Below are 14,614 nucleotides of genomic sequence, written 5' to 3' on the forward strand. Positions count from 1 at the left end.
TTACTTTAAATTCTCTCTACCATGAAATCATCACTTGTAAGAACTATAAAACAGAGTACAACACTGTAAATATGAATCGCCCATAACTGAGATTAATTATAAATTAATTAACTGAAGTTAATTGCAGTAAATTAGAGAAATAATACATGCTCATTGTCACTGCTGGAGAACTAGAGAAATATTACTGCAGCGGGTGCTGGATCCTCTGAACATGACTGAAATACAATATACTGTATGTAGGTCAGCACTCCCAGTTTGTTACAGTATGCAGTTCACACATGTGAAATTTAAACATAAACGAGTTTCAATCCCTTTTTTGTGTATGTAAAAGCATTAATGAAACAAATAAATAGGGATCATACAGTGTCATGTGACTCACAATTTCACGTAACAAGGAACATCACTGGACGAAAAATGGTATATGCTTAAACGTGATTGGACAAAGGACAGCCTACATCAGGCCTGTTGATAAAGAGATTTCATTTCAGCTTTTTGTTTTTTAATTCACCAGTGGGAAACTTTGTCATGCTGTTCTTTGCTTTGAAGAATCTTCTTACAAGTTCTGTAAGTGCAGTTTTAGGTTGTGGGGCCCTTTGGAACATGTTCACACATGCATGCCGATAGGTCTCCTCTTCCATGGCCTTTTGAATTTAGGAATAAGACATAGGTAATGGAACATCACAGGAATACAGGAGGCCAATAGCATTGCTAAATTAAGCAAATCTTGAGGGTCTCTGGGCTAAAATTGGAGCATAGGTGATAGCAACTTAAGTTGTGTCAAGGAAATTTTACATTTAAATTTACATTTATTTCTTTAGCAGACATTTACATTTACATTTATTTCATTAAGTGACTTCCAATTAGCTCTATGTAGTATTATCAGCCCACACACCTTATTCACCAGGGTGACTTACACTGCTAGATACACTACCTACAATGGGTTACTCATCCACACATCAGTGGAACACACTCTCTCTGTGTCACTCACACACTATGGGGGGAACCTGGACAGCATGTATTTGGACTGTGGGAGGAAACCGGAGCACCCGGAGGAAACCCACACAGACATGCGGAGAACATGCAAACCTTTACATCCTGGTAGCCTTACATCCCCCAGTCTGATGTATTTATTTGTTTGTTTCTTTGCCCTATGCCTGTGTTGAAGCACTCTGTGTCACCCCATGAGAAAAGCACTCTATAAAAATAAATTGAATTGAATTGAACTGAATTGAATTGAATTGAATTGAATTAAATTGAATTGAACTGAACTGAACTGAGCTGAATCCTAATAGTTCTATAAAAGAAACCAGATATATAACATAACAAATTTGGGCTGTGTAAGGATGAAAAATAATGTTCACAGGGTATGTTTTTTAACAACTAAAAAAGTGAAGCCCTAATTAGAGTTTCAATCTAGGTTAAGCATTAAAAATTCCTTGTTAAAATGCACCCTAACTAACATTAAACATTTAAAATAACTTTAAATAATAAAAAAATACTACTCATGAAACAATGTTGTGAGAGGTATATAGAGTATTTGATATGCACTGTATAAAATAAATGAGTTTTGTTGTGATGTGTTTTATTGAGCAACTTCAGGACTTCAGCAGAGGCTGCAGGAAACCTTTTCAGTTTTTCTTTATCTAAAGTAACATTTATAAGTTTGTACTGACACTCATGCAGATTAGTCAATAACACCGACAAACACTGAGAGATTAAAAATAATCATTTTAACTGTTTAATTGAAATTATGACCAGTACAGTTCTTATAATGCTTTCAGTCAAAAATTCATAAGCATACTTACAACCGAACTAACCTGACCAGCACTTGAAAAAATGTTCTAGAAGAAATGAGTGTACTTGTGTACTTTAAATCAATGGCCTATGGACCTGTGGTCAAACACACAGCATAAGGTTAGCCAACTGCTTAAGTCACAGCATGAAAGTGGGAAATAAGGGAAAACATAAGTGAAATATCCACCCATCTGTTTTCATTAACTACTCATCCTATTTGGAGTTGCAAAGCCTATGCCGGAATCACTGGGCAGTAGGCTGGGGTAATACACCCTGGAACACAGTGTAACCACATACACACAGACACAAATACACACACAGTGTCTCACCTATGTACACAATTTGGGCAATTTTAGTATCATCAATTCACTTGAAGTCCGTGTCTTTGGACTGTGGGAAAAAACCAGAGAACCCGAAGGCAACCCAGAGTAGAACAAGCAAACTCCGTATGGAGCCAGACTCAAACCTATGTCCAAACATCGCATGCCACTCTAAATGAAATATATTTCTTTTTTGTTTGTGTAATACTGTTTTTGCTGAAACATTTTCAATTTGTTTTGGGTTTAGAATAAAATGCACACCTACACTTTTTGTAAATACTTGTTTTCACATTTTCCCATTATTAACAGAAAAAGCACTCCGGCAGACATCTGAAGGAGAAGCAGTACAATGTAAAATGGAATAATTATGTTCCTTGGCTATGAAATTAGACAACATAATACCAATTTCTCAGTTAAAAAAAGCCTTACAGTTGGCATAGTTGTCAATGAAACATATTCAATTTCATGAAGAGGTCAAGTGTGGATTTGATTCAGTAGTAGAAAATTCTGAGTTTCATTTTTAATTCCTGAAAAAAAATCAACTTTAATATTAAGTTTAATTGATTAATAAACCATCTGGGGAAAAAATCTGGGTGATTTTCCAGTTACAAGTTTTTATTTATGTTTAAACTAGTGCTTAAGTTAGAGTAAAATCCATCTGTATTTGTATTCTCTGAGATTTACGTTGCTTTGGAGAAAAGCGTCTGCTAAATGAATAAATGTAAATACAGATGCATTCACAGGAGCAAGGTGGAAAATAAAAAGACAAGTCATCCAACTGCTGAACAGGAGCTAATACCTCATTATTTACACAGTATCTGGATCTTTGTATTTACTTATTCAGTCAACTTATTGACCCTTAGATCTTTTAGTATTAATGACCGCTGTAATTATGACAGAACCATCATTTAGAGTTAAAAGTAGCGAATCCAGCAATCTGTTGAAATGTCAGTTTTGCTAATGTCACTACAGATGTGATTAATGTGCCACAATCGATATGAATAGGAAACAGATTTTAAAACAATCCGATGTAATGAAAGCTGAGGACTGATGATTTGTGTGTTATTGTTTAATCGATTCATATTTGGATACAGTCAGCTAAGAGAGGAAGTGTATTTAATGAGCCTCTGCATGTTTTGAGAAGGCTGCAAAGATATTTTTGCAGGTCACGTTTTAATCTGGTTGACTGATTTCCTCTTCCCTTCCCACAGGTTATTTGTGCCGAGTTATCTTTCAAATTGGATTGTATTATATTTTATGTTTTAACTAAATTTATCACATCTGGATTTAAAAAAAGGAAAAAAAAAAGAATTTAAGTTCAGGAAACATTTTTCCCTTTTCCCTTTTTAAAGTAACTGTCATAGCATTGTTTTTAATTGTGATCAGTTTACACATCATTAAATATTTACTGATGTGATTTAGGTTGTGTATATTTCTTCTATGAGTTTATATTAAAACTTTTGGATACAGGATTTCACTTCTGTACTTCCTGTCCATTGCTTCATGAGGATAGCTTTCACTGTAGTGCTGATGTTTTATACCTATACCATGTCCTCATTCTTTTATACTGCACGCAGATCTGTGGACTTTCAGGCCTGAGGCCTTGACCACCTTAATGTCATTGACATGAAGAATTCTTGCCTGATATCTACTCCTCCCCTGTAGGTTGGAGGACACACCATGCTGCCCATTCGATGGATGCCCCCGGAGAGCATCATGTATCGCAAGTTCACCACAGAGAGTGACGTATGGAGTTTCGGCGTCATCCTCTGGGAGATCTTCACCTACGGCAAGCAGCCATGGTTTCAGCTGGCCAACAATGAGGTTCGAACCCCTCACACCCATTATTCATCAGGACAAAACTTTTCACACTTTTGCCAGTTTACATAGAGAGAAGGTTACATGTTGACTTGTTGATAATACAGAAATACTTATATTTATTGAGGCAAGTTTTTTTTTTTTTTTTTTAATTTTCCAGGGGTAAGGTTAAATTCTTGTATCCTGTTAATTCCTTTGCTAACATTTGTTCTTGAATGTCAAGTAATGTTGAACAAGTTATCTGTTCCTCTCAAGAGCTATTAATTAGTGTGATGGAAAAATAATTAAAATGTAAGGAGCAATTAAATGAGGACAGAGTTGACTGCTACGCTCATTGCTACCTACTGTCAAATCACACATGACGCATAAACTCATTTAGAGGCTCTGCCTGTTACATGTTATAAATAGCTTTGAAGAGACAAAATGTGTGACAAAGTGTAATGATAAATGGCTTGGGGGAACCAGTGTAAAGCAGGGGCTTCTTAAATATTAATGGGAGAGTGAAGAAAGAAGTGCTAAAAAGAGAGCAGCTTTAGGCCTCACACCCTGCTGCATATTAAGCATTCACTGCAACGTCATCTTGAAAAAATTCACAGATCAGCCTTGGGACGTTATAGTGTAAGCATGACGGTTTGCGGACAGCCTTTCAGTAGTCTTACAAAATGGTGTGTTGCAGAAGTACTTCTTGGCAAAAAGTTGGTTTTATTTGTGACCAGAGTCAGAAGAATGTAATAGGCCTCTGGAGTGCTGGTTGGCATCTGCTTGGCACAAAAGAAGAGTGGCACATTGGGTTACAAGCACATAGATACATTTTATAGTGAAAGAGTTATAATATCTTCAAGAACTATGCATCTCAAGGATTTGTATATTTTTTGCTTTTTAAGGTATAGTGCATTACTTATTGAGGTATCAGTAAGTTCCTTATAGATCTTTATTACACCTTTGCCAGCAATAATCTCATGTATGTCACACTCTTACAGGTGGTGACATAATTATACATGTCCAAGTGTCACTTATGTATGCATGGTTTGTGAAGGGTCATATATGTCACCTTTTTTAATTCAACAACAGCTTACTGGAGGAATCATTTTCTGAAATGCTCTGAGGATGTAAAAGTGCTTGAATCCTGTCAGTCTCCCTTGAACTGAATCTTTGTCACACCAACATTCCTTGCTGAGTGTTGAATTGCCGAAAGGAGAGCACTGGGTCCACTGATTTCTCAGACAGCGAAGTGGTGGACACAGAAGTGCAGTGCCAGGTTTCAATGTTCTTGTACAAAGTGCAGGCTATTTACAATATTGACAAGCCCAGAGGGATACCACAATGTACAGGGTGTGGAGAAGTACTTGCTTTTTACAACAAGGCCTGACCTCTCGACCTACTCTTGACCTACTCTCGACCTACTCTCGACCTACTCTCCTCTCATTGTGTTCAAGGCCACCTTATATACCACATGCCCATCCCTTCTTAGACCATACCATATTTAAAACAAGACTACATATTTTGGCCATCCAAAAGATGGAATAAGATAAAATACACAATTTAAAAACACACAATACACACACACACACACACACACACACACACATTTTCAGAACCGCTTGTCCCAGACAGGGTCGCAGGGAACCGAAGCCTACCCGGCAACACAGGGCGTAAGGCCAGAGGGGGAGGGGACACACCCAGGACGGGACACACAATACACGCAGACATAATTTGAGACATAGAATATATAAAAAAGAGATATATAAATACACAAATCAGACCGCAGTTCATCAATTCATCATTCGTATATACATCTGAACTCCCCTACCATACTGGTACATTCCATCTAAAGTGTAGGAATTTATTGTAATTCACTATAAGGCAAGTCCAAAGGTCTTGCTTCTGTTTGGCAGTGAGGAATACTTAGTACTCCTGAAAGGTAGCTTGACAGAGGAGAAACAGCAAAACAAAAGTAAGTCTTGGAGTACTGCAAGTGTACATGGTAACTAAAAAAGCAATTGAACTTTTACCTGAAGGACTGAATAATGGAAAAAACTGAATCAGTAACAGGGACCACCAGGTCTGGTAAAAGGGACAAGTAGTCTGCCATCGAGTTCTTTTTTGACTGTAAACTCGAAAGGTTGGAGATCTACGTATCTCCAGTTAGCTCTCCCGTTTGATCCTTCATTGAGTTAGTACTCTGTAGTCTGTGTATAATATGAATTCTTGTAGCAGTACTATCTCAAGCTGTCTAGTGCCCATTCAACTGCCAGGCACACTTTTTCAACTGAGGAATGCATGTTTTCTCTTGGCAGTAGCTTTCAGCTTAGGTTAAAAAACGGGTGTCTCCTCCCCCTCTTCACCTTGTGCTAATACAGCTCACAGTCCAACACCTAATGCATCCAGAGAAACCACAAATGTTTTGTCAAAATCAGGACTCTTCAGCACTGGGTATGAGCATAAGCAGCCTTACAGTATAACCTTCAGCCCATCAGATAATGTTTAATACTCATAAATATTTGAATGTTTGGTGGTCTAGTGAATAAAGAAATACTACAACTAATATGAAAGAAAAAAATTTAGTGGAGTAAAGATTATGATCTCATAATGCATCTGTCACTGATGCAATTAAGTCAATAACGTTTTCTTAACAAATACAAATTCTCCAATTAAATGTACTGGTGAAAACACATATCAATTGCTTCCTTGCATAGAGTGTTGGATAGTATCATATTAGAAATTATCTATGTATTTCTTTATTCAGTCTCCTTAATGCAGACCTGTGGGTCAATATGGTCATCTTTGGTTTTGCATAAACACTTACATGTCAGTGAAAACATTGTTTCTTCATTAACTATCATATGCAGTACAATTGAACTATGCATTGTTTCTTCATATTATTGCAAACCAAAACATCTGAACAGCTTTCCTGTTCCTTGGCTTCATTACATGCAGGCCCTGCTTTGGTGGAAATCAATATTTTAATTCTTATCTCTTCCACATATGGTATATACTGAGGCCACATTCAAAGGGCCATGGCATGCCACAGTACTTGATAAGTATCAAAGTTTGTATTCTCATGACAAACGTTATCGCAGACCGCAGAGGTGAGCAAGACGTGTTGAGCAGCAATATAATTACCTGAGCATTGTGTCAAACATCTACGTTAAAGGGTAGTTCACGCCAATCTAATATTTTGATTTCTAACATTTTATTTCACGGTACTAGGAAGAGGTGCACTGGATATTTATCACTGTAGGCACATTTGAGCATTCTGTCCTGGCCGAGTAGTGACATTGACTGACTCTGAGAATGATCCTTGGTGACATCAAAGCTGTGTGTTCAGGAGCTCTGGTTCGGTCTACTGAACAAAAGCTGGGTAAAGAGAGAGCTCCATGTTCCACAGTGTCTCAGTCGTCTGTTTTGACAGGCGATATCAAAGACGTGACACGAGTTGACGGTCTCTATCAGACTTTGATGTGATTATGTGGTCATGGTCTCTTTGTGTGTGTGTGTGACTGTGTGTGCATTTTTCCTTAACAAATATTCAATGAATCTTTCATGAGCAGCATATTCTAAGAAGAAGAAAGAAAGATGACAGACAAGAAAAAAGTTTGATCTTCATTTTCTTTGTCGTTGAGGGAATAGTCACTTAATATACAATAGACAGTAGGCTGTTCTTGTCAATCAAAAAAACAGACATGCTTTTTGCTTTGTCATAAGCCTACATAGTGAGTCATTGTAAAGCCTTTGTTGTCATTATTCAGTTGTTGCATCATTAGGTTTTCCATCAAAGCCAAATGTGAGGAAAAATTTCAATTGTCCTTTGGCTTCAGTGTGAACATATGTATGGAAACACCACTTTGCGCCTTAGTGGGTAAGATGTTTTAACCTACGCTATGTCTTCTGCTGCAGGTGATTGAGTGTATTACTCAAGGCCGGGTTCTGGAACGGCCCCGGTTGTGTCCCAAGGAAGTGTATGACATCATGCTGGGTTGCTGGCAGAGGGAACCACAACAGCGGCTAAACATTAAGGACATCCAGAAGATCCTATTTGCCCTTGGAAAAGCCACACCTGTTTACCTTGACATCCTGGGCTAGCAGCAGTTCCACCCACCCACCCACAGTGGGTGGTCCCATTATAATCCAGGAATAACCAAACAACGTATACCTTACTGCTCTACTGTCAAACACCTGAGGAATGGGGATGGACTTAAGTGCCTGCTACACCTTTCAATACACTGGAGAAGTCTTTACAAAAGCACTTTTACATTTTGTTTACTTCCGTATATAATGTACAGTTACTGTATGAAGGTTGTCTTTTTTCATAAAATGGCCTCATTCAAAACAAACCACCAAAAAAGAAGAACATTGGAAAATAAGAGTCTTAGGCTTTTAATATACCAACAGCTTATCAAAAGATGAAAACCCCCATGTTTTTATTTCATAAATACATGATTTATATATACATATTATATATATTTTTTATTTATTTTCTTTTTTGGTTTTTCTTAAGTTGTGGATTTCTCCGCAACTCACTGGTTGAAAAGGGTATACCATGTTTTGGAGATGACCGTATCCTGTCAGACTAAATGCAGGGACTTCCTGAAGAAAGCCTTACTGCACTCTCATTATTGGATCTTATCTCTGATGCTGGAGAAGTCATTATGGGGATTTTTTTTATTCCTGAGAAAAATGGCATTCTGGCAAACTGAAGAACCCTTATTCATGAAGGACCCACCAATCAAAACAAAAAAAATTAATTTAATAATTTAAATGTACATAATGTAAATTCCTGTGTCAGAAATTATGCTTATTAACTTATTTTCTTTTTCAATTTACTTTAGCTCCTTGTTGTGATGTTAAAGTGAGTTAATTATAGAAATGTTTTTAGTTTCAGCTTTTCAACATGGTCATGAAATGTATGGTTTTTTTTGGCAAGGACATATGACTTTTCATTACAAAGTTATGTTTAAAGTTTTATAGCCCAACAGGAACAGAGTGTCAGCTTAAGGCATAGACGTACCCACCGAGGTACTTGTACATCAAGGTGCTCCAGTGACTTAACATTCTTCACAAGATTCTGGATAATTCCTTTACTAGCTTCAGTCTGTTGAAAGCGTGTATTTAGAGCGTATTTACTGATTACCTCAAAGTTACACAGTGATATGAGGTTCCTTCTTCATAATGTTGAGTCGCTGAACAGCACGTGTTGAGTTCATAGTGTTTTCTTGAACGAGAACTTTGAGAACTGAGGCAAGTTGCTTTCCAAACTCTGAATGGGAGACTTCACTTCTCTTGCAGAAGAAGCATGCCAATGGGTAGCATTCAGCAGATGGAGGAGTATTGTAAAGCTTGACCTTGACTGTCTTACTTAGAAGGATTTCATGTAACAGATGTGATGTGAACTTACATTCCATGTTATTCATGCTTAGACTCCATGACAAGCTATTGAGTCATTGCCATTCATCTGGATTGTTTTGTGAAGCAGCTGAAAGGTACTAAAATACAGATGCTCAACAGATGTGAACATTACCCACTGTAAATAATCCTTGGTCCATGTCAATGCCTAGTTTTCAAGGCACTGAGTAACTGGTGTAAGAATTTTGCCAGTTTGATTTCTTGCATGGTTAAACCTGTATGTTTGATATTATTTTTTTTAGAAATTTTTGCATTAATCCACATTTAATAAGCTGTTACATTTACATTTATTGATTTAGCTGATGTTTTTCTCAAAAAGTGACCTGCAAGGTTAAGCTACCTACAATTACCCACCCATTTATACAGCTGTGTAATTTGTCACTGAAACAATTTAGAGTAGGGTAAGTGCCTTGCTCATGGGCACTACAGCAGTAGGTCAGATTCAAACCTCCGAACTTTAAATTCAGATGCAGTGGCTCGAATCACTGTGCTACCAGCTGTCCCTGTTATTATTATTGATGATGATGATAATAATAATAATAATAATAATAATAATAATAATAAATAATGCTAATTTTCTCAGATTTAAGCTCTAAGAAAGTAAACACTACACTCTCCTTAAAATTTAAGCATAGGCATTCATTTTGCTGTGTTGACAGGTACTATGGTATTGCATTTAAATGCTTTCTCAAGCACATTCAAAGCACATTCAAAGTTGTGTTTTAGTAGTGTTCGAACAAAAGAAAAAAAATTATAATTTCAGGTGCATTTAAACTAAGTGAAATTTAATTTAACAGAAGTACATTTAAGTTTTCAAATATTTTAATCGCCATATTATCCTGTACACATGATGCATACGTAGCCGTATATAAATTATTGGTATTGTATAATTAATGGATGTGCACATTAATGTGACTCTTTGTCTTTATCATATCTTTCAAACCACCTATTCCATGTTATCTGTCACCCATCCCAGTGTTATAAATACCCACAAGTCTCAGATCCTGATCATCTCAGTAGCTTAAAGTCTGCAGTGTGAATGTGTTTACCTTAACAATCACTGTGGGATGGCTGCATTTTTTGTTTTTAATGCCAAACTGGCTTCACAAAAACAGACAAGATTTTATCTTTCATTGGTATCTATCTGTCCATCACAATATTCTACGTAAAATTTGTACCTACACCTAATCTTGAGGTACACATCTTAAAAATTATCGGAGAGATCAAAAGAGTTGATGAAACTGAGTGGACGAGTTGCTGATCTGGTCGTCTCATTTTTGTTTCTTCCCTTTTTGAGAGATTATTTGGTCCTATTTCAAAAGGGAAATTACGATTGCATTCCAAGACAGCAGCAAGATATGTTTCTGTGTGATAAGATGCTTCTCAGTTTAATATCCCTGCCTCCTGCCTGGTATCATTCATTTCTTGATTTTTTTTGGTTTTGCTCAAACTTATTCACCTTTGCTATCGTGAGGCTGCCAGTCAATCAGGGGTCTGTGTTGACTTCTATAAACTGTTTCAGACTCTAGAAATGAGGGCCATATTGTAGTGGAGACACCTTTGGTTAACATTACACTGTTGTACATTAAGTTGCAGAAATTAAAAATGGTGTTATTAAAGAGAGTTCACACAGAATCAGTTCTTGAGAATTTAGATGCAAGCAAATATGATTGTTGTTCTTGCGGTTTACAAATCATCATGCGATAAAACAAGTTCTGTACCATTTTCTTGTCAGAGGGAAATATGTACCATAATTCACTATGGAAATCATTTTCAGACTGTGTATTCTCTAATGTGAAGTTGTTTTCTGACCTTAACAACCAATGAGAAATTCATTAATTTCTACTGCACATGGTTTTTTAGGACATTTTCCAAATTGCACATCATGTACTGACATGATTATAGTACAATCAGCAGAAAGATATGCTTCTTCTAAGAATATTTTGCTGATTTGCAATACATACTGTAAGTCTTGAGAGAGAATATCAGGGGAAAGAATTGGATCCTTTTTAATTTACCCCTATATAAAAAGGGATCTAAATTTATCTTAATACCACAGCATTACACCACTATTAAAGAGCTAATAAAGTTAGACTTGTGAATTTGTGAAAATGGGAATGTCTTCAGTGTTATCGTCTTGAAGCCACATCAGTCTGTGCCCTTGCTGTGGTCCTTTGACTCCTGCTGGGAGTTATACGGGAGGAGTCATGCAGGTTTGAGAATGAAGTGCCTGTTGCGTGAATATGGGTGGCCTCAGTACTGACAATTCCATCAAAATTGTGTAGCTGAGCAGCAGAAATTCAGTCACATGCCCATATGTGAATGAGGCATATTTATACAAATTCCAGGTAACATTTATCAGATTTTTTTTTTTGATTAAAAATATACATACTTTAAGGATTTTATTTTAAATTTCCTTTGATATTCCCATTTTCTTTTAGTATTTTTTAGAGGTCAGTAAAACAAAAGGATGAACAAGGAAGGTTGCAATTTATAATGCTTTGTCTCAAGGATTGATAAATGGTTAAAAGTGATGAGTTGTGTTTTTTTGTGTTTTCCCTTCATCCACTATAAGAGTGTCTTGGACTGAGGAAATTCTACATTGCATACTTAACCTCTTATGCTCACCTATAAAGAAAATCAATGAATTAATTGTAACAGAAAAGGAATTGCCAATTTGGCAGACAATGTAATTGCAACAAAGTGACCATGAGAAGAGAGCAGCGCTTTGGCAGCTCAGCAGGCCTTGATGAGTGTAATGGCTTTACCTTACTAAAATAGGTGGAAATTAAGGATGGAGTGAGTTTTCCGATTTTGAGATAACCTCGGAATATGATGGGCCTTCTGCGTTAGTCCTCCAAGGTCGAATGATGCTTTGATGAAGGCCAACTGTCTACATTTTTGGTTTGAATTTGTTCATATAACAATTCTTTGAGGGAGGGGAAGGGTGGCCATGTCAGCCATTGCAAATGTCACTGTCCACTGCCGACCCCCCTCCCCAACTCTAGGGCAGTTGATGAAAGGGTTAAGACTTTATTCATTCAAGCAAGAAAAGATACTGTACTGGACCCGGTAATGATGAGTTCAACCTTTGCCTTGTCTCTAGGGACTTGTGACTTGTGAACCCGGTTCTCTTATTTTAAGATTTCAAGTGCTTATGAAGATAGCTAAATTGTTATTGGAATGAATTGGGAAAATCATACCTTTACCCCTTAAGCATAATATGTATAAATGAGTAGAATCTGCTCCCCTTCTTGGTGTATATTTTAGTCAGGAATTTTGAGTAAAGCCGTGATCAAATGTAACAAACTCCTTCAAGAAGCTATTACTAAATCCAAAATGCTACCAACTTAATTTCTCATATTTTATTTTTGCTGTATTAATGCATTAAAGGATTTTAGATAGTGTACCGTGATATTTTAATCCAATATCCAACAATATTATAGTCATTTAGCAAATGGTAAATGACATACAAAAGAACAGTTACTGATATTAAAAAAAGTGATGTAAGAATAGGATTTTTTCCAGTAATATAACACAAATTTACCCTTAAAGAGGAATGCTTGTCGTGTTGATGAGGTTGAGCATGGCCTGTTTGATTACATACTTTGGCATCAGTGGGTTAAAATGCAGCTTAGGCCATATATATGTGTAATGGTGTGTATGTGAACATCCTGTTCATTTGTGGCTTGATAGAACAGAAAGAAGGTCAATGGAAGCAATGTAAGGAAAAAACCTCAAACCCAGCAATTCATGCATGAAACAACAAAATGTGGAGTCTGCCTCATTTTCTAAAATTAAGATGAAATCAATGGCAGCATTAAGATTTCTTACAAGAATGCCACCCAGGAGTAACTGTTTGACCTGTGAACATGCCATGACATTGGGATTAACCATTGCTAGTGGGTGCCTCCTGGTACCTCATTGGGATGCAGTGGACATTCTCCCACTGGTGCAAGGGCTCACCACCCTCCACACATTGCTCTCTTACCTTTCCAGAAAACTGAGGGAAGCTTGTGTTTCCCAGAGCGGAAGACAATTGTGAGAAAATTTATACCTAAGCTCCCTCCCAACACAACCCCCACCAACCTCTTTGAAAAATGCAGTATTCTAGTCACCCCTACTAGGGGGCTGGGGGAGCCAAAGAGCTCATTATGGGGAGATCCAAGCTGCCTGGAGGAGAGAGCGCATGCACTGTGTGGTGGAGTGTCACCAAGAACAACTGCAGAGATAGAAGAACATGCATCAGTTCAGAACCACTGGAAACAAATGCCTCTTGCCAAGTACCTCATCCTGTCAACTTGGTTTGCTCTGTTATGTGCAGGTTTGCAGACAAGGATCTGCTTAACATCACACTGTACTTGTAATAGACAGAGTCACTCTGAGAAAAAGTTCTTACACCCTTTATTTGGTTAAGGAATACTTTTAATTGGCATAATTTATTTTTGTCTCAAAGAGTAATCCCTGAATTATTTGGGGGAGACAAACTGAAAAGTATTACATTTTAAAGATTGTAAAGTTTTAAAACTTTGTTGGTGATTATATATTGTAGGATTTAAGTCACTCACTATAAAACTTGTTTAAGCATGCTACATTATGGTCTCTTCACTTGGACCCACAACTTTCACATGAGTTTGTGCTCTTAGCCATGTCATGACCTGGTGCATCTTGCGTCAATTCTGTGATTTGCATTGTATTTAATTACCAGTATGGTTAAAAACTACAAAACGTGATACAAAACATAGAGTGCTTTGGTCTATGTGAGAAGGAAGTCTAAGGTAAAATAGTGTAGCATCTTTACTATGGCAAACACCAATAAAGTAGGATAAAATTAACCTTAAGCAATCAGTTAAATCTTCATTGTTGATTTTGAAAGCAGTACGTCATTAGTCCTAGAAACTCTCTTTAAATTATCAAGGACAGCTTGATAAGTGCCTGTTCATGATAGCAGTATATCAGAGTTTACTACTAGGTCTCTAATTTGAATTTGTTTTTACTTTGGTCAGGTAAGAGTATGTTGTACACACCAACTGCATTGGAAATGCAATTGTTTTTGTATGAAACAATGTTTTGTTCAGTATTACAGTGTAAGAGAGATTTTCAGATTTAATTGTACAAGCATCCTAGTATTTAACTTCTCTGAGTATCATATCCTCCATCTCCGATATTTAAATTCCAAACAGGTCCTTGTATCACTGATACAGGAAAATACAATTGCAATAGTATCATTCAGAAATACTGTTATCTAACAGGCCACTATAAACAGCAATTAAAAAAAG

The 14,614-nt window shown here is 36.8% G+C and overlaps 1 protein-coding gene across 2 annotated transcripts in view; it reads left to right on the forward strand.

Moving 5' to 3' along the window:
- Nucleotides 1-8,341, forward strand: part of LOC108926537 (NT-3 growth factor receptor-like) — a 154,113-nt gene extending 145,772 nt beyond the window's left edge. For both annotated transcript variants that reach the window (XM_018739265.2, XM_018739266.2), the window contains exons 16-17: nt 3,780-3,938; nt 7,830-8,341. In XM_018739265.2, coding sequence (XP_018594781.1) covers nt 3,780-3,938; nt 7,830-8,015 — 345 coding nt within the window. In that variant the 3' untranslated portion in view covers nt 8,016-8,341. The remainder of the gene's footprint in view (nt 1-3,779; nt 3,939-7,829) is intronic.
- Nucleotides 8,342-14,614: the final 6,273 nt, after the last annotated feature.

The sequence above is a fragment of the Scleropages formosus genome, chromosome 7, assembly GCF_900964775.1.
Source record: "Scleropages formosus chromosome 7, fSclFor1.1, whole genome shotgun sequence".
Lineage (NCBI taxonomy): Eukaryota > Metazoa > Chordata > Actinopteri > Osteoglossiformes > Osteoglossidae > Scleropages > Scleropages formosus.